This window comes from Hippopotamus amphibius, chromosome 8, assembly GCF_030028045.1.
Source record: "Hippopotamus amphibius kiboko isolate mHipAmp2 chromosome 8, mHipAmp2.hap2, whole genome shotgun sequence".
NCBI lineage: Eukaryota > Metazoa > Chordata > Mammalia > Artiodactyla > Hippopotamidae > Hippopotamus > Hippopotamus amphibius.
Genome location: NC_080193.1, coordinates 107,768,325 through 107,792,973, shown reverse-complemented (window position 1 = coordinate 107,792,973; position 24,649 = coordinate 107,768,325). Strand labels below are relative to the sequence as shown.

The 24,649-nt window shown below is 36.1% G+C and overlaps 1 protein-coding gene across 4 annotated transcripts in view; it reads right to left on the bottom strand.

The window, feature by feature from the left end:
- Positions 1–24,649, bottom strand: part of HECW2 (HECT, C2 and WW domain containing E3 ubiquitin protein ligase 2) — a 387,653-nt gene that overhangs the window by 176,032 nt on the left and 186,972 nt on the right. The window contains exon 1 of one of the 4 annotated variants that reach the window (XM_057746092.1): positions 10,493–10,627. The exons of the other annotated variants lie outside the window; for them this stretch is intronic. Within the exon in view, the coding sequence (XP_057602075.1) occupies positions 10,493–10,589 (97 nt within the window). The 5' untranslated portion in view covers positions 10,590–10,627. Of the gene's footprint in view, positions 1–10,492; positions 10,628–24,649 lie in introns of those variants that run through there. 4 annotated transcript variants of the gene reach the window in all.

Here is a 24,649-nt window from a genome sequence, read left to right as displayed (position 1 = left end):
TAACTTACTGGTCTCCAAATGTATGTATTTAGCAACCATTAAAATTTAAATTTAAAGAGATACTAAGAGTGGAACAGACACAAAGCCACATCTAAATAATCTCCTTATACTGACAAGTAAATAAGAAGAATCTGACAAAAAAACATAAATTCACATAGTTTTTCATTCTTTAGGGGAAAGAAAACCTAAAAGTACAAACTCTATATAAACTACTCTTTGAAGATGCTCAAATTTCATAAGTGGGCCAAGGAAATTTTAATAACATCATTCTCTGAATCAAATGGAAACCAAGTTGGTCAAAGCTACACACTTAGTTTGTGCCAAGTAGTAGTAGCTTGGACATCCAGTGATAAAACAATGAATAAATTCTTAGAACCTTGTTGGACATTCAGTGATAAAACAATAAATAAATTCTTAAAACCCTGAAGAGAGAGAAGGAGAGTCTCAAATATAACTTAAGAGGAAACTTACATTATGGCCACTTTTAATTCTTTATGTGCTTAAGTTGATAAACTTGGAAGAATTGCATTCCTGATCTAAGGTGGTAAAAATTATCTTGGTGTAGATTCTTGTAAATGGCATCAGAATAGTTAATTCACAAACAAGGCAAAGCTTCCATTTTACAAATTGATCATGCAATAACAATGGTAACATCTGAAAGGGCTTAGAATAAGCTTTTCTCCCCATTTCTTGCCAGCAGATTAAGCCAATACGGCTAAATCAAAAGTAGAAAATGTGGACCAAACACACAAAATACAAAAGAGAAAAAAGGAAAGAAAATGAAGAAGCATATTTTTTGTTGGCACAAGTCTATTCGGATGCATTGTCACGTAGCATTTTTACAATTCTTTGAAAACCAGTTTCCATTGCTAATTCTGTGTTCAGATGACTTTTCCACTCATTACTCTGAGAGGAGCAAATTCACACATTCCTCCTCCTTTGGGTTGTGGGTCAGTGAGACTGCCATAAGTATAGCAGAGCAGTTAAGAGCCCAAGGTCAGGAGTCAGATTGCTCCTGAGGAACAAGGAGAGAATACAGTGAAAGAAACCAGACAAAAATGAAATACTCTATATAACTGGTTTGTACAGTACAAAAAAAGGCAAAACCAACCTACAGTTTTAGAAGTCAAGCCCGAGGAGAATTATAACTGGAAGGGAACATGAGGACAACTTCAGGGGTGCTGAGAATGTTCTATATCTTGATCTAAGTGGTAGTTATAAGGGTGTGTACATATGTAAAAACTGATTATTCTGTATATTTAGAATTAAGGCAACTTAAGGACTTTCCTAAATATGTGCTATTTTTCAAAAAAACAATATATTGATAAAAGGTATGACTAATGTATGGTATCAGAAGTCAAGACTTTAAGTTGCCTTTAAGAAGGGATGTGATTGGGAAAGGCAGGAAAGGAACCTCCAGAGTGATGAAAATACTTGGTTTCTTGATCTGAGTGCTGTTGCCATAAAGTGTTCACTTTGAGACAATTAAGCTATAAACCTATGATTACTCTTTTCAGTATGTATGTTATTTTCCAATTTTATTTACTTATTTATTTTTTTAGATTTTTTGATGTGGACCATTTTTAAAGTCTATTGGTTTTGTTACAATATTGCTTCTGTTTTATATATTTTGGTTTTTTGGCCCCGAAGCATGTGGGATCTTAGCTCCCCGACCAGGGATCAAACCTGCACCCACTGCATTGGAAGGTGAAGTCTTAACCACTGGACCACCAGGGAAGTCCCTATTCTCCAATTATAAAAAAAAAGTGGAGAGGAGATACTACTCTATATTAAAAGTGGCATAATAAATAGTTTACTGAATTTTGTTTTAAGCAAACCAACTGATTTTTAAGAAACAGTGCAATTTTAATATTGGATAATTCTTGTGTATTAAAATAAAGACACTGTAGTTGTATAAGAAAATGTCTCTATTTATTAGAACTTTATAGGGGTGAAGCAGTTCTCATGGGTGGCCATTGAAGTCTATGCTAAGTCTGTCTAGTGGTCAGATAACAATTAGACAGAGATTTGCTTAAATGCCTTCAGCCAATAAGTCTCCCAGCCTTTGATAATGGGATCTCCGTGTATAATGGATCACACCGACACTATAGCAGCTCACAACACTGCAGCCGTACCTTTCCTGCTTGCACAAAGTCTCAAGGTCAGCGAGATGAGAGAAATAAGAGCCTTCTCAGGTCTTTGCTGGGCATAACACTGACCTGCATATGTGTGTCGCCTTCTAGAGTCCCTAGAATATACCAAAGTTTTTCAAAGTCCTGCATATTTTCCTTTGACATTTTTTTTGGCCAGCTTTTTGTGTGCCCCAAGCAGAACTGCCACCTCTGGCAGCTATGATGTTAAACAGTTGCCAGTGATGATTTTTGACAAATGTCCTGGAGATAGGGTGATTTGCACTGAGTAAGCTCTGAGCCAGGTCAAATAAAGAGAAATCCCCATGAATGGGGCTTTTTCAGGGAGCTGCCAGACACATCAAGTAATGACAATTCTCTAAGCATGACACTTTTCAGGGAGCCTGAAACCCATTTTGCCTGTGTGAGTGGCTAGTAAGCTGTTGATTTTCTAAGCTACCATGGTCACAAGGCTCTCGGTTTTCAAAGATACTGTGGAGCTGGGAAGAGGGAGATAGAAATAAGGTAAGTTAAAATACCGTAAAGCCAAAACCTGCTATTCTAATTGAGATTCAACTGTTTCTTGAATAAATGTTCCTCTTGCACTTAAAAGAACTCAGTTGATTTCCAGAATGCTGAAAAAGTTAATTTTGAAAAATTTCTCCAGTGTTCTCATTGCTTTTAAGAGGAGTAGACTTTTGAAGATCCTTACTCTACCCTACAGAACTGCTTCTCTTCACAAGGATGTCTTGAAGATTACATTAGGGGTTTTCCTATTGGACTTCCCAGTTCAACTAGCTGCCATTTTAAATAAGCATTTATGCTTAGAGCGTGACACTCAGGGAAGTCAAAAGTCCTTTATAGACACTGTTCTGTGACCACAAACGTCACTGATAACCCCACATAGTTATCACATCACTGATTCTAAAGATCAGTTCTGCACAAAGTCATCCTTCCTAATGGAAAAACAATTAAGTACAACATGCCCTTCTGGGCTATTACAGCAGTTTCTATTCAAGTTTTTTCTTCATTTTGTAATGCTTTTGCAACTTCGTTGTTAACTTATAAACCAGTATGGAAAAATAAAGTAAATGTCCATACACAGTTCTCACTAAAAATGAATCAACAATGGAATTTTCTAGGTGGTCACTGGTTTCTCATAGTGTAAGGGATAATAAAGGGACAGGTTCCGGTCTATTAATAGACAGAAAATGTTTCTTAAGTCAAAATAAGTAAATGCAGAGGAGAAGTTGTGGGAACTCAGGAAGCAGATACTTACCTCCTACCAGGAGGGCAAGAGTTTCCCAGAAACCAGACCCAGCTGGGGTTGGAAGGGTAATTAGTAAGGCAACACAGTCATGCTAAGGCTCTCTGTAAACCATGATTTGGAAGCTTAGTGTGATATAAAGAAGTAAGCTTTCCTAAACTGCCAGGAGTGTACCATCTAATACAGGGCATGGTTGACATTAGTTCTTTAAACATAATATTATACAAGACAAAACAATAAAGTTCCTTAAGAATTAAGATTAAAAAGAGGTAAATGAATGAACCACAACATTCCCCTTTATGGTTAAGATCAAACTTGCTTTAGAACCTTAAATAAGTTCTTTTTAACCTCAAATTCTTAGATCCTTAAAGATGGATTTTTGAAGATGCTAAAATCCATAAAACAGTAAGCAAACTTTATAGTACATATACATTTTATTTTTCCTATAAAAAGAGCCCACAGCATTCATCACACTCCCAAAGGATTAATTATAAGTGCCCTAACAGTATCACTAATTGCACCCAGCAGCATATTAAAAGGATTATACACTGTGGCCAAGTGGGATTATCTCAGGGATACAAGAGTGATTTAACACAAAAAATCAATCAATGCAATACACCACATTAACAGAAGGAAAAGGGGAAAAACATCTCAACTGATGCAGTAAAAAACATCTGAAAGAGTCTAACACCCTTATGATAAAAATACTTAACAAACTAGGAATAGAAGGTCATTTATGAAAAACGCACAATTAGCACCATATGCATTGGTGAAAGACTGAAAGCCTTCTCCTTAAGATTAGGAATAAGACAAGGATGTCTGATTTTGCCACTTCTGTTCAACACTGTACTGGAAATTCTAGCCAAAGCAATTAGGCAAGAAAGAGAAATAAATGGCATCCAAATTGAAAAAAGAAATAAAACTATCTCTATTCACAGATGATATGATCTTATATAGAAAATCCTAAAGAATCCACAAAAACTATTAGAGCTAATAAACAAATTCAGCAAAGTTTAAAGAATCCAAAAATTAGCTGTTTTTCTACACACTAGCAATAAATATGCAAAAAGGAAATTAGGAAATCAATTCCATTTACAATAGCATCCAGAAGAATAAAATACCTAGGAATAAATTTAACCAAGCAGGTGAAAGACTTGTACACTGAAATCTATACAACATTACTGAAAGAAATTAAAGAAGACCTACAGATTCAATGCAATGACTATCAAAATTCCAACTGCCTTTTCTTTTCTTTTTTTTTTTTTTTTGCCTTTTCTTAAAGAAATGAAAAGCCTGATTTCAAATTTATTTGGAATTGCAAGGGCCACAAAACAGCCAAAACAATCTTGGAAAAGAACAAAGTTGGAGGCCTTTTACTTCTTAATTGAAAATTTGCTACAAAGCTACAGTAATCAAAATAACATGGTACTGGCATAAGGATAGAAATACAGACCAATAGAACAGAAATAAATCCATACATTTATGGTCAATTGATTTTCAATAAGGATGGCAAGACTGTTTAATGGGGAAAGAACAGATTCTTCAACAAATGATTCTGAGATAAATGGATTTCCACATGCAAAAAAAATGAAATTGGACTCCTATCTCCCAGAGGTTGCAAGAAATGGATGAAGTTGGACCCTCTTTCTATTAGAACAAAACATAGGGGTATGATTTTGTAACCTTGGATTTGGCAAGGGAATCTTAGCAACAGCAACAAAAGGACAAGCAAGAAAATTAAAAACATAATTTGAACTTCATCAACATAATTTGAACTTCATCAAAATTAAAAACTTTTGTGCTTCAAAATGACCATCAAGAAAGTGAAAAGACACAGAATGGGAGAAATATCTGCAAATCATGTATCTGTTAAGATTCTAGTATCCAGAATATATAAAGAACTCTTACAACTCAACTACAAAAAAGATAAACAATCCAATTTTAAAATGGACAAAGGATTCGAATAGACATTTCTCCAAAGAAGATATACAATTGACCAAAAAGCATATGAAAAGATGTTCAACATCATTATTCATTAGGAAAACGCAATTCAAAACCACAATGAGACACTTCATACCTACTTGGAAGGCTATAATAATGATAAGTATTGGCGAGGATATGGAGAAATTGGAACCCTCATACACTACTGAGAATGCAAAATGGTATACCTGCTGTAGAAAAGCTTGGAGATTTCTCAAAAAGTTAAACACAGAAATACCATATAAGCTAGCAATTTCACTTGTAGGTATACATGGTCAAAGAATTGAAAGTAGGTATTCAAACAAATAATTGTACATGAATGTTCACAATAGCATTACTCACAGAAGCCAAAAGGTTGAAAGAATCCAAATATCCATCAACAAGTGAGTGAATAATGTGGTATGTACATAAAATATAATGGAATATTATTCATTCATGAAGAGAGATGAAGTACTGATAGATGCTGCAACATGGAGGAATCTCAAAAACATTATCCTAAGTGAATGAAGCCACTTTTAAAAGGTCATATATTGTATGATTCCATTTATATAAAAAATCCAGAATAGATTAATCCACACAGACAGAAAACAAATTGGTGGTTGCTAGGGGCTGGGTGTAGGGGTATTGGGAAATAACAGCTTAATGGCTGTGGAGTTTTCTCTTAGAGTGATGAAAATGTTTTGGAGCTTGATATATGTGCTGGTTGCATAAAATTATAAATTATTAAATGCCACTGAATTACTATACACTTTGAATGGTTAATCTATGATATGTGAGTTTTACTTTAATTGAAGAAAAGAATAATTGCATTAATTATACATATATATATAATTTTATATATTATATATGTATTCATCACAGCATTATTTATTTGTAACAGAAGAAAATTGGATAAAATTTAATCTCTATCAGGTGTGCCTGTTAATAAATTATGTTACATCTCAACAATAAAATAGTATGTAAATATATAAAATGGGACTCTTTCTATGTATTGACATGGAAAATTAGAAAAATACATTAAGTGAAACAATCTAGGTGTAGAAGAGTGTTATTTTGCTACTTTTATAACAATAGAGGGGGAATTTTTTTTAAAAATATATTTGCATTTGCTTATATATATGTATGTATGTATATGTGTGTATATGTATGTATACACACACACACACACAGTAGAATATATATCCACCCATATATAGTATATGGAAACTCTGAAAGGATACACCTGAAACTAATAAACATTGTTACCTGTTGAGAGGAAAGGAGAAATTAGGAAATGTAGGAGAGGTTAAAGGGAGACTTTTTCCTCTATATCTTTTCACATTTAAAGAAACTTTTGAGCATTGTGACAATCACTCACTTCAAAAAAGGCCTTTGTTACACAGTTATTCAAATATGGCAAAAGACTCTATAATAAAATATTTTAACACAACTATTTTAAATAAAATTAGAAACTATTTTCAAATTTTGCAAATCACTGTAGGCAAGAGAAAGTTGATGAAGCCCAAAAGGATGGAGCAAGAGTCTGTACACATGATGGGGGACTGTTCTCCATCTGGTAGCAGTAGATGCTTTGCCTTCATTTATAAGTAATCTGGCTTTAAAAAGAGATCTATAGTGGTTGCCTCATAGAGAAACTGTGCTCCCACCTTACTTCACAACAATGGTCCTAAACCAGTGTAGCTGACATGATCACGTTGTACTTTTAGAATGTAATTGGCTTCAATATTAAAGAATTATACTGCAGATGGTAGTGGGACTACAAGCAATTTTACTTTATATTTCCTGTATTTTCCACTTTTTTCACTGAGCTTAACCTTCATGATCAGGGATAAAACTATGTATTTTTATAGGACAGGTGACTCCAGAGGCAGTATGGAGGAGGAACTGCAGCAGGAAGAGACTGGCATGAAGAACATCAGTCACTGTGCTGGAAAGTAAGGGGGAAAATGACAAAGATATGAACAAAGGGAGAGGTAGTGAGGGTAGGACCAGGTAAGATGAAGAGGTGAACTGACCAGGCTAATTGAAAAAAGTAATGAAAGAAAATTTAAGAATAAGTCTCAAATTTCTGAGTTGAGTAACTGCCACCAGCAATATTAGAGAAAAGAAGAGGTGGGCTGGTTGCAGGACCAAGAATAGAGGCAAGTTCAGTTTGAGCTATAGTGAGTTTGAGGTAAAGATGTCAAATCAATACTGGAAATACAGTAAAGGCACTCAGAACCAGAAAGAGGATTGGTGATTTAAGTGTATGGATGTTAGCTGAAGCCATAAGAATGGATGAAACTGCTCAGAGTTCTAAGAGCAAAATTAGAAGAAAATGGGCCAGGATAAAAGCTGGGAGAATACCAGTATTTAAGGTGAAAAGAAGCAGTAAAGGAAAAAGTAGAAATAAAAGTAGGCAGATAACTAGAAAAGAATGGACTTATTTTCAAGAAAGAAAATGTAAGATCAACATCATCAAATCGTGCAAAGATTAAAGGATAGAGTCTGAAAAATGTCATTGCATTTGGCAATGACAAGGTCCCCAGTGAGTTTAGTGGGAACAGAAACAGTCCAATGTTGGAGCTGGGCGCGAAACTGATGTGTGTGGAGGAGTGAACTGGAAGGTGAGTATTCCAACCAATCAAACCTAATTCAATAGCGAACTTTCACACTGTATATACACCATTCATTCAAAGTCTTTAATAAGTGAGACTGGGAACTATATTCTCTTTTTATTTCATGGCCAAAGTTTAAGCAGTTTAGTACAATGGTTAAATTGTACTAAATATTCCCTGTGTTCAAGTCCTATTTCTATCACTTCTTGCTTGTGTGACTTTGAACAAATAATTTTACACCTCTGTGTTCCAAAATCCTCATCTGTAAAATGGGGATGGAAATTGTACAATGTCAAGAGATTGTTAAGTATTAGATGAGGTAACTCATGCATAGTAACTAGCTTAGCGTTTGCTCACTCAGGATTCAGATGTTATATTCCCTAATTCTTCTATCTATACAAAACAAAAATGAAACCAAATCTAGAGCTCCCCAACTGAAGATCTGGTTATTTAAAATAACAATGTCATTCAGGACTGCTCATTAAGCTTTCTCATTCACTGGACAATGAACATTATTGAGCCTCTTCCATGGGCCAAATATGTGCTGGATTCTGGGAAAAAAATGATTAAGGTTTGGTCCCAGCTGTCACAGGCCATAGGAGACAATGGCTACATTGAAAGAAAAATCATCAATATATATTTCTTTGTGTTAAAAAAAAAATCACAAGTTGGCAAGTAAAATAACAGAAGAATTTTTATAAGAGTTACTTATAAGGGTTGTGAAGAAGCAACAAAATAATACAAATTTATGAGTATTTACACAATGAAATGGTGAAAACAACACTTGAAATACCCCACCTTAGTACTTTTTATAGTCCTTCATTACAATGTCCTGAGCTAAGATTAAAAAAAAAAAACCAAAATGCTAAACTGCCAGTTGGTTAATTTCTTTTGCATGCTTTATAAAATATTAGTCACTTGTTCTAAATACCTGTGTTTAATCTGTTTTGTTCTTCTCTGCATTTCTCAATAACTTCCTGATATGAACAATAAAGCTCCTGAGTCACCTGTTGGTTGGTTTCTTTTCTGTATCTCATAAGCAATAAATCACATGTAATCTCATAAGATGCAAAAGCCTTCTCTGCCTTACAAACAACAGCTCGTTTACTTAATCAGAATATAAAAGCCATAGTTACTTAAGAAAGAGTATTCAATAAACCACTGAAAATGGGATTAAAACAAATTTTATCATATGATCTCAGTAGCGAGAAATAAATATTTCATCCTGTAAAACAGCTTCCTGAGATTCTGTATCATTAGTCACCCCTCTCCTCTAATAGCCTATAAGTTGATACTATAACCTGCTAGAAAAAGAGCACTTTATTCACCTGGGTAGAACTCTAAAGACCTAGGTTGCAGGTATTAGAAGATCACTTCTGTGATCTGGAGCTACTTTTTTTAACTTCTTTGGAACTTCTGTGAAGGAGGACTGAAAACACCTGCTCAGCCTAGACAAGGCTGTCAAAAAAAATACAAGAAAATTTTTACCCAAGTGCTCTTTAAATTATCAAGTGCAATACTAAAGTGAAGTATTTTATTGAAATGTAACTTACCTGGATTAAAATACCAGCTTTAGTAGATGAGTTTTGTTTTCTTAATTATTTATTTCAAATTAGTCCAAATGAAACTAACCTGATTGGAAGCCTATCTCTAAATAACTATTAAATATGTTTCATTTAAAATAAAATACCTCACTTAATGTGGAAAATATCAGGACAATGTAGAGCTGTGTATCCTGAACTTTTTCCCACTAATACATACAAATGTTCCACCTCCACCCCATCCTCGAAACTGGAAAGAAGAAACACAGGCTATACCTTATGAAGAATTGGAGTCAGGAGAAAGTAGAATGACAAAATTCATTCAACAGTTATTTACTGAGTGCCTACTGTGTGCCAAGAACAATTCTAAGCCCTTGGGATACATAAGTGAACTAAACAAATTTAAAAAAGCTCTTGTCCTCATGGAATTTACATTCTAGCTGGAGATGGAAGGGAGAGACAGACAATAAACAAAAAACATAAGGCACTGGAGACAGTTCAAGATGGTGGAGTAGAAGGATATGAGCTCACTCCTTCTTGAAAGAGTACTGGAATTACAACTAACTGCTGAACAATCATCGACAGAAAGACGTTAGAACTCACCAAAAAAGACACCCCACATACAGAGACAAAGAGGCCACAATGAGACAGTAGGAGGGGCACGATCGCGATAAAACCAAATCCCAAAACTGCTGGGTGGGCGACTCCCAAGCTGAAGAACAGTTATACCATAGAAGTCCACCCACTAGAGTGAGGGTTCTGAGCCCCATGTTAGGCTTCCCAATCTGGGGGTCCAAAAACAGGAGGAGGAATCCCCAGAAAACCAGACTTTGAAGGCCAGTGGGATTTGACTGCAGGACCTCCACAGGACTGGGGGAAACAGAGACTCCACTCTTGGAGGGCACACAAAAAGTAGTGTGTGCACCAGGACCCAGGGGGAAGGAGCAGTGACCCCATAGGAGACTGAACCAGACCTACCTGCTGGTGTTGGAGGGTTGCCTGCAGAGGTGGGGGGCAGCTGTGGCTCATCGAGGAGACAGGGACACTGGCAGCAGGGGTTCTGGGAAGTGCTCATTGGCGTGGGCCCTCCTGGAGTCCGCCATTAGCCCTGCTAAAGAGCCTGTAAGCTCCAGTGCTGGGTTGCCTCAGGCCAAACAACCAACAGGGTGGAAACGCAGCCCCACCCATTGGCAGACAAGTGGATTAAAGTTTTGCTGAGCTTCACTCACTAAAGGAACACCCAGCCCTACCCACCACCAGTCCCTCCCATCAAGAAGCTTGCACTAGCTGCTTAGATAACTTCCTCAACAAGAGGGCAGACAGCAGTATCAAGCAGTATCAGCAGTATTTCATTCTGTGGAACTGAAAATCACAGCCTCAGAAAGATAGAGACAATGAAAAGGCAGAGGACTTTGCACTAGATGAAGGGACAAGATAAAACCTAGGAAAAACAACTAAATGAAGAGGAGATAGGCACCCTTCCAGAAAAAGAATTCAGAATAATGATGGTGAAGATGATCCAGAACTTTGAAGAAAGACTGGATGCAAAGATCAAAAACATGCAAGAAAAGTTTACCAAAGACCTAGAAGAATTAAAGAGCAAACAAACAGAGATATGCAACACAATAACTGAAATGAAAAATACACTAGAAGGAACCAATAGCAGATTAACTGAGGCAGAAGGGCGAATAAGTGAACTGGAACAGAATGGTGAAAATCACTGATGTGGAAAAGAATAAAGAAAAGAAAATGAAAAGAACCAAAGACAGCCTAGGAGACTTCTGGGACAACGTTGAATGCACCAATATTTGCATTATAGGGGTCCCAGAAGGAAAAGAGAGAGAGAGAGGACCCGAGAAAATACTGGAAGAGATTATAGTTGAAAACTTTCCTAATATGGGAAAGGAAACAGCCACCCAAGTCCAGGAAGCACACAGAGCCCCAGGCAGGATAAACCCAAGGAGAAACACGCCAAGACATATAGTAGTCAAACTGACACAAATTAAAGACAGAGAAAAATTATTAAAAGCAACAAGGGAAAAACAACAAATAACATACAAGGGAACTCCCATAAGGGTAACAGCTGATTTCTCTGCAGAAACTCTGCAAGCCAGAATGGAGTGGCATGATATATTTCAAGTGATGAAAGGGAAGAACCTACAACCAAGAATACTCTACCCAGCAAGGATCTCATTCAGATTCAATGGAGAAATCAAAAGCTTTACAGACAAGCAAAAGCTAAGAGAATTGAGCACCACCAAACCAGCCCTACAACAAATGCTAAAGGAACTTCTGTAAGTGGGAAGCACAAGAAAAGAAAAGATTTGCAAAAACAAAAACAAAACAATTAAGAAAATGGTCATAGGAACATACATATCGATAATTACCTTGAATGTAAATGGACTAAATGCACCAACCAGAAGACACAGACTGTCTGAATGGATATAAAAAACAAGACCCATATATATGCTGTCTACAAGAGACCCACTTCAGACCTAGGGACACACAGAGACTGAAAAGTGAGGGGATGGAAAAAGATATTCCATGCAAATGGAAATAAAAAGAAAGCTGGAGTAGTGATACTCATATCAGATAAAACAGACTTTAAAATAAAAAATGTTACAAGAGACAAGAAAGGACACTACACAATGATCAAGGAATCAATCCAAGAAGAGGAGATAACAATTATAAATATATATGCACCCAATATAGGAGCACCTCAATATATGAGGCAAATGGTAACAACTATGAAAGAGGAAACTGACAGTAGCACAATAATAGTGGGGGACTTTAACACCCCACTTACACCAATGGACAGATCATCCACACAGAAAATTAATAAGGAAACACAAGCTTTAAATGACACAATAAACCAGCTAGATTTAATAGATATCTATAGGACATTATATCCAAAAACAGCAGACTACACGTTCTTCTCAAGTGCACACAGAACATTCTCCAGGATAGGTTACATTTTGGGTCACAAATCAAGCCTTGGTAAATTTAAGAAAATTGAAATTATATCAAGCATCTTTTCTGACCACAACGCTATGAGGTTAGAAATCAACTACAGGAAAAAAACTGTAAAAAAACACAAACACATGAGGCTAAACAATACACTACTAAATATCCAAAAGATCACTGAAGAAATCAAAGAGGAGATCAGAAAATACCTAGAGACAAATGACAATGAAAACACAACAATTCAAAACCTATGGGATATAGCAAAAGCAGTTCTAAGAGGGAAGTTTATAGCAATACAATCCTACCTCAAGAAACAAAAAAACCCTCAAATAAACAATCTAACCTTACACCTAAAGAAACTAGAGAAAGAAGAGCAAACAAAACCCACAGTTAGTAAAAGGAAAGAAATCATAAAGATCAGAGCAGAAATAAATGAAATAGAGACAAAGAAAACAGTAGCAAAAATCAATAAAACTAAAAGCTGGTTATTTGAGAAGATAAAATTGATAAATCTTTAGCAAGACTCATCAAGAAAAAGAGGGGAAAAAAGAAAAAAAGAAAAAGAGGGAGAGGACTCAAATCAATAAAATTAGAAATGAAACAGAAGAAGTTACAATGGACACCACAGAAATAAAAAACACCATAAGAGACTACTACAGGCAACTGTATGCCAATAAAATGGACAACCTGGAAGAAATGGACAGATTCTTAGAAAGGCATAAGCTTCCAAGACTGAATCAGGAAGACATAGAAAATATGAACAGACCAATCACAAGTAATGAAATTGAAACTGGGATTAAAAATCTCCCAACAAACAAAAGTCCAGGACCAGATGGATTCACAGGTGAATTCTAGCAAACATTTAGAGAAGAGCTAACACCCATCCTTCTCAAACTCTTCCCAAAAATTTCAGAGGAAGGAACAATCCCAAACTCATTCTATGAGGCCATGATCACTCTGATACCAAAACCAGACAAAGATACTACAAAAAAAGAAATTTAGAGACAAATATCACTGATGAATTTAGATACAAAAATCCTCAACAAAATACTAGCCAACAGAATCCAACAACACATTAAAAGGATCATACACCATGATCAAGTGGGGTTTATCCCTGGAATGCAAGGATTCTTCAATATATGCACATCAATCAATGTGATACACCATATTAACAAATTGAAGGATAAAAACCACATGATCATCTCAAAGAAAAAGCTTTTGACAAAATTCAACATACATTTATGATAAAAACTCTCCAGAAGGTGGGCATAGAGGGAACCTATCTCAACATAATAAAGGCCACATACAACAAACCCACAGCAAACATCATTCTCAATGGTGAAAAACTGAAAGCATTCCCTCTAAAATTAGGAACAAGACAAGGATGTCCACTCTCTCCAATACTATTCAACATAGTTTTGGAAGTCCTTGCCACAACAGTCAGAGATGAAAAAAAAATAAAAGGAATCCAAATTGGAAAAGAAGTAAAACTGTCACTGTCTGCAGATAACATGATACTATACATAGAAAATCCTAGAGATGCAACCAGAAAACCACTTGAACTAATCAATGAATTTGGTAAAGTTGCAGGATACAAAATTAACACACAGAAATCTCTTGCATTCCTGTACACTAACAATGAAAGATCAGAAAGAGAAACTAAGGAAACAATCCCATTCACCATTGCAACAAAAAGAATAAAAAAGCTAGGAATAAACCTAACTAAGGGGGTAAAAGACCTATACTCAGAAAACTGTAAGACACTGATGAAAGAAATCAAAGATGACACAAACAGATGGAGAGATATACCATGTTCTTGGCTTCTAAGAATCAATATTATGAAAATGACTATACTACCCATACCAATTTACAGATTCAATGCAATCCCTATCAAATTACCAGTGGCATTTTTTTACAGAACTAGAACAAAAAAATCCTAAAATTTGTATGGAGACACAAAAGACCCGGAATAGCCAAAGCAATCTTGAGGGGAAAAAATGGAGCTGGAGGAATCAGATTCCCTGACTTCAGACTATACTACAAAGCTACAGTAATCAAGACAATATGGTACTGGCACAAAAACAGAAATACAGATCAATGGAACAGGATAGAAAGCCCAGAGATAAACTATAGTCAACTAATCTATGACAAAGGAGGCAAGGATATACAATGGAGAAAAGGCAGCCTCTTCAATAAGTGGTGCTGGGAAAACTGGACAGGACAGCTACATGTAAGAGAATGAAATTAGAACACTCCCTAACACCATACACAAAAATAAACTCAAAATGGATTAAAGACCTAAATGTAAGGCCAAACACTATAAAACTCCCAGAGGAAAACATAGGAAGAACACTCTTCAACATAAATCACAGCAAGATCTTTTTTGACCCACCTCCTAGAGTAATGGAAAGAAAAACAAATATAAATAAGTGGGACCTAATGAAACTCAAAAGCTTCTGAATAGCAAAGGAAACTAAAAGCAAGACAAAAAGACAACCCTCAGAATGGGAGAAAATATTTGCAAACAAATCAACAGACAAAGGATTAATCTCCAAAATATATAAACAGTTCATCCAGCTCAATATCAAAAAAACAAACAACCCAATCAAAAAATGGGCAGAAGACTGAAATAGGCATTTCTCCAAAGAAGACATATGGATGGCCAAGAGGCACGTGAAAAGCTGCTCAACATCACTAATTATTAGAGAAATGCCAATCAAAGCTACAATGAGGTATCACCTCATACCAGTTAGAATGGGCATCATCAGAAAATCTACAAACAGTAAATGCTGGAGAGGGTATGGAGAAAAGGGAACGCTCTTGCACTGCTGGTGGGAATGTAAATTGATAACAGCCACTATGGAGAACAGTATGGAGGCTCCTTGAAAAGCTAAAAATAGAGTTACCATATGACCCAGCAAATCCACTACTGGGCATATACCCAGAGAACACCATAATTCAAAAAGACACATGCACGCCAATGTTCATTGTAGCACTATTTACAATATCCAGGTCATGGAAGCAACCTAAATGTCCATCAACAGATGAATGGATGAAGAAGATGTGGTACATATATACAATGGAAAATTACTCAGCCATAAAAAGGAATGAAATTGGGACATTTGTAGAGACATGGGATGAACCTAGAGACTGTCATACAGAGTGAAGTGAGAAAGAGAAAAACAAATATTGTATATTAACACATATATGTGGAATATAGAAAAATGGTACAGATCAACTGGTTTGCAAGGCAGAAATAGAGACACAGATGTAGAGAACAAACATGGACACCAAGTGGGGACAGTGGGAGGATGGGGTGGGGTTTGGGGTGGGATGAATTGGGAGATTGGGATTGTTCCCAATATATATACATTACTAATAAGAAACAAATATCAAATTGTACACTTTAAATATATGCAGTTTATTGTATGTCAATTATATCTCAATAAAAGTCCTAAAAAAAAAAAAAAAAGCATAAGGCAAGTAGAGAGTGTATTGGAAGGTGTAAAGTGTTTTGGAGAAATAGCAGAACAGGTTAGGGGCTCCAGAGGAGGAAAGCAGACTCCATTGGGAAGGTGACATTGGAGCAAAGAATGAGTAAGACTGGGGAGTTGGTCTCTGCGTTCTGAGCACAGAGAATGACTGTGCAAAGGCCCTACTGCAGGAGCTTGCCAGATAATGCTTGAGGAGCAGCAAGCAGATAAAAGGAAAAGTTGAAGATCTGAAAGGAACAGAGATATACAAAACAGAAACAGACCCACAGACATAGAAAACAAACTTACGGCTACCAAAGGGGAAAGTGAGGGAAGGGATACATTAGGAGTTTGGGATTAACATAGACACACTACTATATACAAAATAGACAACCAACAAGGACCTACAGTATAGTACAGGGAACTATACTCAATATCTTATAATAACCGATAAAGGAAAAGAACCTGAAAAAGAATGTGTGTGTGTGTGGGTGTGTGTGTATTAACTGAATATATATGACTGAATCACTTTGCTGTACACCTGAAACTAACACAACACTGTAAATCAAACATACTTTAATTTAAAAAAAAGAAAAGGAACATAGAAATTAAGAGCAATGTAAAGAAAGCGACCACCTGTGTGAATTAGCTTTTCCTGTAGTCACCATGTACACTGTTGATTTCTCTCAGTTGGTAGGCTGGGCTGCCCAGCAATGCAAGTTAGGAAAAAGGCAGGAAAATTCTCCTTGACCCTCTGTGTTCTGAATCTCTTTTCAAGCAAAATGAAGGCCTCAGGGCCAAGACAATCTCCTTCCTAGGCAGTGTTTTTCAAATGTGACTAATGAACAGATTCCTTATATAAAAAGAAAAAAAATTCTGGCATGATTCCTAGCATAGATAAGTTCTTTTTGTTATAATATTAAATATACACAAATGTATAACTAAATGCCAATAGTGCCAAACAAATTTATAAAACAAAAAAACGCATTAAATACAAGCAAAACTAGAAAACAAATACAATTCTAATTTAAAAAGCTCATTTACTGTTATTGATGATGGTGTTTGCTGGCATCATAATGAGATCATAACACTGATTACTAACAGCAAAGGTTATTTTGAGTTCATCATGAAAATAATGCATAATGCATAATGCTGGGTGATGACTCAGTTCTTCTCAATTTTCTTTATTAAAGCTACTGTGAAATCTTTGCTTTGGGCCCTTTCTTGGCACAAGCTCATCATCTACATATTAAACTTACCTTTTATCTTTCTCATAAACTAAGACAATTAAAGCAGCATTACGTGGTGACCGCAATATTATAAGCACAAATGCTATAAACTGATGATCCCAATGAGTCAGAATATGTTTAAATACTTTGGAGGGATGATTCCCAGGAACAAAAACATAAAACTTAAAATTCCTTGTAAAAAATGCACCCCTGAGAATACGCTTACCTGTCCCTAGGAATCGGGATCTTGTGGCCGTACTTTAGCCAATAGCAGAGAACAGACCACTAAGGTGTGTGACGCAGGTAAGGGAATAGCAGGCCAGATTAGAGCATCTGTCTTCCTTGCTGTGACTCTGGGGATATTATTTGGCAACTTCCTTATTTCACTGAAGAGTAGAAGCTGTCAATTTTTATCAAATTCGAAGCCCTCATTCATCTTAAATAGGGTTTATGAACACTGAATTATTAAGGAATATTCCTCATAATGCAGTTTTATTATTCTTATGGTACAAAAAGCTCATTTTCTAAAGACTGATTTTTTGCTTTTTCATGACTTTCCTTAGGTATATGGATTTAACACTTTAAATAGTGTATATTACCTGTCATCCATTGTTCAGGGTATTTTATAAATACAAATTAATTTAATCCTAACAGCAAACCTATGACTTAAATGCTATTATTACTCCCATATTATAGATGGTGAAACTGAGGCATAGAGGGATTATATAACATGCCCACAGGCACAAAGCTGATTAGCTAGCAGGGCCAGGATTCAATCCAGATGCCTGGCTTCACAGTACATTTGTTTCACTCCCATGTTATGCTATCTTATATTTACTTGTGGTCCTTAAACATATACCTGTTTGCTTTTTCCTTAATGTATTTTTTTTACAACAGTGTTAATTATATTTATCGTGTTGTACTTCTCTTTCTTATAACTGGAAGTTTGTACCTTTTTTTTAAGAACTTTTATTGAGATATAGTTGACATACAATAAACTGCAGATATTTAAAGTGTACAATTTGATTTTTTTTATTAGTACTGTGTATATGGCAACCCCAGTCTCCCAATTCATCCTCCTTAATGTATTTATAGCATCTAATTGTATGTATGATGGTCAACATATAAGAAACCTAGAAAAAGCTAATGAGGATTGAATTTTTTCAGGTACCAAAAACAAAATATTGTGGCAGTTTTGCAGAAGTGAAACTGTTGGGGTTACTGGAAGTGCTTACTTCTCAGACTCAAGAGCCACCATCCACAGAGCTGCTTTTTGATTATTACATATGTTCACTTTTGTTGGCAGGGAAGGCTAGCACTGGGGGCATGGCTACTGCCACGATGAAGAGCACCTCTGTGAAAAACTCAGCAGAAGTATAAGCCTCTCTACAGGATAACCTTTATAGGCATCAGGAAAACAACAGTTCCTAGAATTTGAAGCATAAATAGATTGGTACTTAATAAATTGTGACTGAAGTGCAATCTGTTGTGAATTAGTCACTTTATGGATCATTCAGGACAAATTTTTCACCTGTGTCTGATTTCTCTCTCCGTACGGCACAGCAACCTTATGCCATTAACTGAAGAATATTCCATGCATGAAATTAACTACCATATTGCAGAATTATCTGTTGCTGGCAAATGAATGTACTACCAAGAAGCCTTATTATAGAGAGATATTTCCTGAGTGTAGCATTTTCTAAGTGCATTTGGAGAAGCCTTAGTGCTTTAAGAAGTTACTAAGAAAGGCGGCTGCTCATCAAATAAGAGTAAAATATGATGGAATCTATACCTGCCTGTTAGAGGTTCACAACATGAATTAGCAAATATAAAGGGTCCCAGAAGCCTTCTGACATCCATGGCATCTTAAACTGTCTTGACCAGGGGACTTTTTATCACATATACCTACAAACAGCCTGGGGATTATAGTTTGAGAGACTGTGACTTGGTGAAATCCCCACCATTCCGGATCTTTCTCCTGGTTCTGCAAGAGGTTTGATCTTGTCAGACTCCTAGAAGTTAGTGAGAATCAGAAATGCAGATGAAGTTGACAAAGAAAGGTAACTTGATGGGAGTCTAATTCTTGCATCCTCTGGCCTTCTAGGAAAACTACACAGAAAGCCAAATTATCATTACAAGTTTACTTGGTAGCAAGAAATCATAAGTAGGTCTCTGGCTGATGCCATCTGACACATGCGCCCCTCTGGCCCTTGGGAACACACAAACTTCATCCTTGGGCCAGAACATCCTCTCTTTAGACAGTGACTGGGTGGACACTGCCAAGGACTACGCTGCTCACTCGAAGCTTCTGAGACTCCTGATTTTTCATAATCTCTTTGGATTTTTCAAAACCTTAGTTCTGTTATAGCCAGGCCTTGGAATAATAATACTTATTTACTACTTCCTCAGTGTCAGAGGTTTTATAAAGTACTTTTTATTCACTAGCTCTTCTAATTCTCCTTACAACTGCATGAGGTAGACCCTACCATGACACCCATTTTTTCATGAGATACCTGAGACTCAAAGAAGTTATGTAGCTTACCCAACATCACAGGGAAAAAGTGGCCAAGCAAAAATTTAAATCCAGCCCACCAGCTTTTGGAATCCATGCTCTTCACTAGCTACTTCAGTGATTTAAAGACCTGAGAACTTTGCGAGTTCTTTAAGATGACTTGAAAAAAGAAGAAAAAAAAAAGATGACTTGGCATGATCAATACATCAACTCTATAGTTTAATTCCCAGAGGGAATTACTTTTACTCGCTTGTCAGATCTCCTTGTACTCCCCCAAACTATCACATATCACGACTTCCCAGCAGTCACTGATCACCTCTCAAACTGAGCAGCAGAAGTCACTGCCTGGAATACTAGACACACTAGAAGTGACCCTGAGTGGATTACTAGTCTTTTCTGCGCCTTGATTTTCTCGTTTGCAAAAAAGAAATTACACTTCCATTAATTCATAACGTGGCAGGGAATGCATTTTCCTGTGAATGTATTTTCAGCCTTCTGGGGGAAATAATGCCATCTAAAAACCTTGTTTTTTATTAATACAACACTCTCATACTTAATGCCTGTTGAGTCCAATGCATTCACTGTTCTGGAAACAAATACACATTGCTATAAAACCTGTCACCATAAGAAACAAGACACTTGGAGATAAGTAGGTTAAGACTTCACAATAGGTGAGAATGTTGTTTTTATCTGTGATGAATGGGTCAAGTGTTTAGACAAGAAAATGTTCTGATTTGAACTTCGTATGTTGTCTAGGAAATTCTACATTGTGATATCCTTATATACGTTGGCATCGGTGCTGGATTATCTTCCATTTGCCCCACCCCCACCCCCATCCACTCTGCACCCCTTTCCACTCTCCTCTCTGCTCTGGGACACTGGCTTGTATTGACTGCATCATTGAGCTCCTTTGCTTTCAAGATTGCAATTGGATTTAGTCAACGAGTAGTACCAGCAAGAGACAGAAAGGAAGGAGAAGAGGAAAGTTGGGATATTAACCCCCCAGTTCTAAATATATAGCTCCCTAGCTCCCCTGCAGGTTATATAGCTCCTAACTGGTGACCCTCTCCACCTGGATCTCTCTGTCATCCAGGTTCTAGTAACAGTCCCCTCTTCTTGCATCTTCAGACCTAGGAGCGGTAATGGAACCCACTCCACTGTTATACTAGCCAGGTGCCATCCCTTGTGATTTCCCTATGCCCTACTCACACCCTTGTAAATAGTCTCTGCATTAATAGGTCCTCTAATTACCTAAACTGAGATGGCCATCTGCATTCTGCACAGACCCTGAGTGATACAGCACTCTATCAAGAACGTCCTTGTGCCATTTTTGTACTGAATCAATACTGCTCTTATTATAATATTTAATTCTTACGAATGTATGTTTTAGATTGTAGGATCTCACATTTGGAACCCAAAAATTTATCAAGTGTAATCCTACTATGTTTCCATTTTTTGAGGTTTAGTTCTTCTATGCTTTCTCTCTCATACTGCGCTTAACTTCTTGGGACCAGAATAAGGAGACATGTATTCTAGCCCCAGATATTATATTAGTTCCCTACAACGGCCATGACAAAGTATCACAAACTGAGTGGCTTAAAACAACAAAAACTTATTCTCTCAGAACTCTAGAGGCAAAAAGTCTGAAGTCAATTTGTTGAAAAGGTCATGCTCCCTTGCCTTTTCCCAGTTTATGATGGTTCCTGGCAATCCCTGGTGTTCCTTGGCTGTAGCCACACCATTTCAATTTCTGCCTCTTTTTCCACCTGGATTTCTCCTCCATGTCTTTGTTTGTCCTCTCTTCTTCTTTTAAGAACATCAGTCATTGAATTTAACACCCATCTTAATCCAATATGACTTTATGTCAATTAATTATATCTGCTAAGATCTAATTTCCAAATAAGGTCACAGTCTTGAGGTTTCAGGTAGACATGAATTTTGGAAGGACACTATCCAACCCACTACAGATATGGTATGGAAATTTGTTCAAATAATTTTCTGTTTTAGATTTAGTTTTTTATCTGCAAAACAGATCATATTAAGATTGGTAATAGAATAGAATAGAATAAATATTGTATTCCATCTTCTAGTCATGCTAATTGCTTATAAAACTCTTTCCAGAATGAAGCCTCAATCTTACTAAACATATACTCTATGTAGCTTCTACTATTCAATTCACATAGGCATGTAAGATGAAACCTATTTTCTGTGTCAGGATTATGTGCTCTTTAAAGATCCTTCTAGTTCTTTGATTTTAAGTTTGAAACTCATTAATTAAAATGCTGTGTACAGAAGCTTAGGAACTGTGTTACATAAAAGAAATTTATTCATTTAATAGTAAATGTTCAAGTCAAGGACTTGGGAAAGAAGATCTGCTTGTTAGTGTTTAGTCAGCAATGAAACCATATATTCCATCTTCTAAAACGTCAGAATAATAGTTTATAAATCTTAGAAGTAGGATAAGTTAATAGAAAAGAATGAATCATTCTCCTTAACAAAATATAAACGCCAAATGCCAACACTATGTTTCAGAAATATTGCTGGAAAACCTGAAAGAAATATAAACAAATAGAAATCAACACTGAAACAACAGTAAATAAATAGAGAAAATGAAGACATGAAAACATCACTGTTTGCACACAAACCTTTTATATACCTAGAAAATGATCCCAGAAAAAAAAATTACAGATAATAAGAATGACAATAATGCAGTATTTATTTTCTATTTCATCACCTAAGGTATAAGACAAATTAATTAAAGGGAGACTAAATTTTGCTGTACCTTAACTAAGAACAATACACTTTCCTCCATCCTTTGCCTAAGGTTTTGTAACTTTAGTGAGTCAATAAGCACCACCCCTCTAGCCCATGACAGAGTTCAGACCATCTAGAAGTATTTAGATACAGGAGCCAGACAGATGGATGATCCATCCAGTATTCTGGCTTAGAAAAATCAAATAACTTACCCCAGATCATACAGCTAGTTAGCAGGAGAGCTAGATCTAAGCTCAGATTTATATAATTCCAAAACCCAATATACCACAATGCCTCTCTAAGAGAAAGAAAAAAGGATTTCCAAGTATACCTTTTTAAAACGTTTGACACTCAATGGGGAAAACACAGTCTTATGAACAAATGGTGCTGGGAAAACTTCATATCCACATGTGAAAGGATGAATTTAGACTATTACCTTACATCCCATACAAAAATTAACTCAAAATCAAAGACACAAGCATAAAAGCTAAAAGTATAAAACTCTTAGAAGAAAACGTAGGGGGAAAGCTTCATGACATTGGATTTGGCAATGATTTCTTGGATACGATGTCAAAAACACAGGAAACAAAAGAAAAAATAAGTTGGATTTCATTGAAATTAAAAACTTTCATTTATCAAAGGACACTGTCAACAGAGTGAAAAGGCAACCCACAGAATGGGACGAAATATTTGCAATGTTAAGGGACTGATATCCAGAATATTTAAAGAACGCTTAAAACTCAACAACAACAAAAAAAAACAACCTGATGAAAAATGGGCAAAGGACTTGAGCAGATATTTTTCCAACAAAGAGATACAAATGCAATAAGCACATGAAGAGATGCTCAACATCACTAATCACTGGAGAAATGCAAATCAAAACCACAATGAGATACCACTTCACACCCATTAGGATGTATAGCATTAAAACAAAACAAAACAGAAATCAGAACTCTTAAGCATTGCTAGTGGAAATGAAAACTAGTATAGCCGCTATGGAAAACAATATAGCAATTCCTCAAAAAATTAAACATAGAATTACCACATGATCCAGCAATTCCACTTCTGGGTATGTGCCCTAAAGAAACGAAAAGACTTGAACAGCTATTTGTACATTCATGTTCATAACAGCATTATTCACAACAGCCAAAAGGTGGAAGCAGCCTGGTGCCCATCAGTGGATGAATGGATAAACAAAATCTGGCACACACAATGGAATATTATTCAGCCTTAAAAAGGAAAGGAAATTCGGGCATATGCTACAACATGCATTAACCTTGAAGACATTATGCTAAGCAAAATAAGCCAGCAGCAAACAGATAAATTTTGAATGACTCCACTTATATGAGGTACCTAGAGTGGTCAAATTCACAGAAACAAAAAGTAGAATGATGGTTGTTAGGGATTGGGGATGGGAAGTTTGCATGCCTAAGTGCAATAAAAAATATAGAAAGATAATCAATAGCATAAAAATAACTGAGAAACTTATAATTCAAACTATAGAAATGGTTTTTAGATAAACATATATGGGTCAATTCCCAGGGTCTCTTTACAAAGGGATGAGAGAAAAACTACACAGGATTAAAAATAGATAGTAAATTATCACATGGAGGAGAGTTCTGAAATGCCATTTTTTAAAGAGTTACTGAATATCTAGTAAAGGAAATAAAAATAAATGTGTAAAAACAGGCATTCTTATACATTTCTTGTTGCAATGTATAAGATTGTTTCAGACTTTTAATGAATAATTCTTGTGTGCAACATAAGCTATAAAAGTATCCCTATTGTTTTCTCCTTTTTGAGAAATATGTCCCAAATTAATACCCTTAGATACTTAGATTCGTGCCTACAGGCAATTTTTTATTAGTAACCAAGCTGAATGTTTACAGAGGTAAGGAGGAAACAAGCATGAGTAAACGTGGCCTGGTCAGGACTACAGCAATGTCCCTGAAGTTTCCTGCAAATAACTGTCTAGTAGATAACACACAAGGTTAAGTTTTTACATATTTCAATCCAAAAAACAAAAACTGCCTTTGTGAAGTCTTCTACATATGGAAGAATGGGAGCTATTTACAGTTTGATGTGACAGAGGAAAGACACCACACTGTGCGTTCTACTCCAGAAGAACGAATGAAGGCATCCGTAAGGTAGTGCTTAATGTGACTCAGGTACCAGAGAAATCTCACTTCTGAAAGTAGGCCTT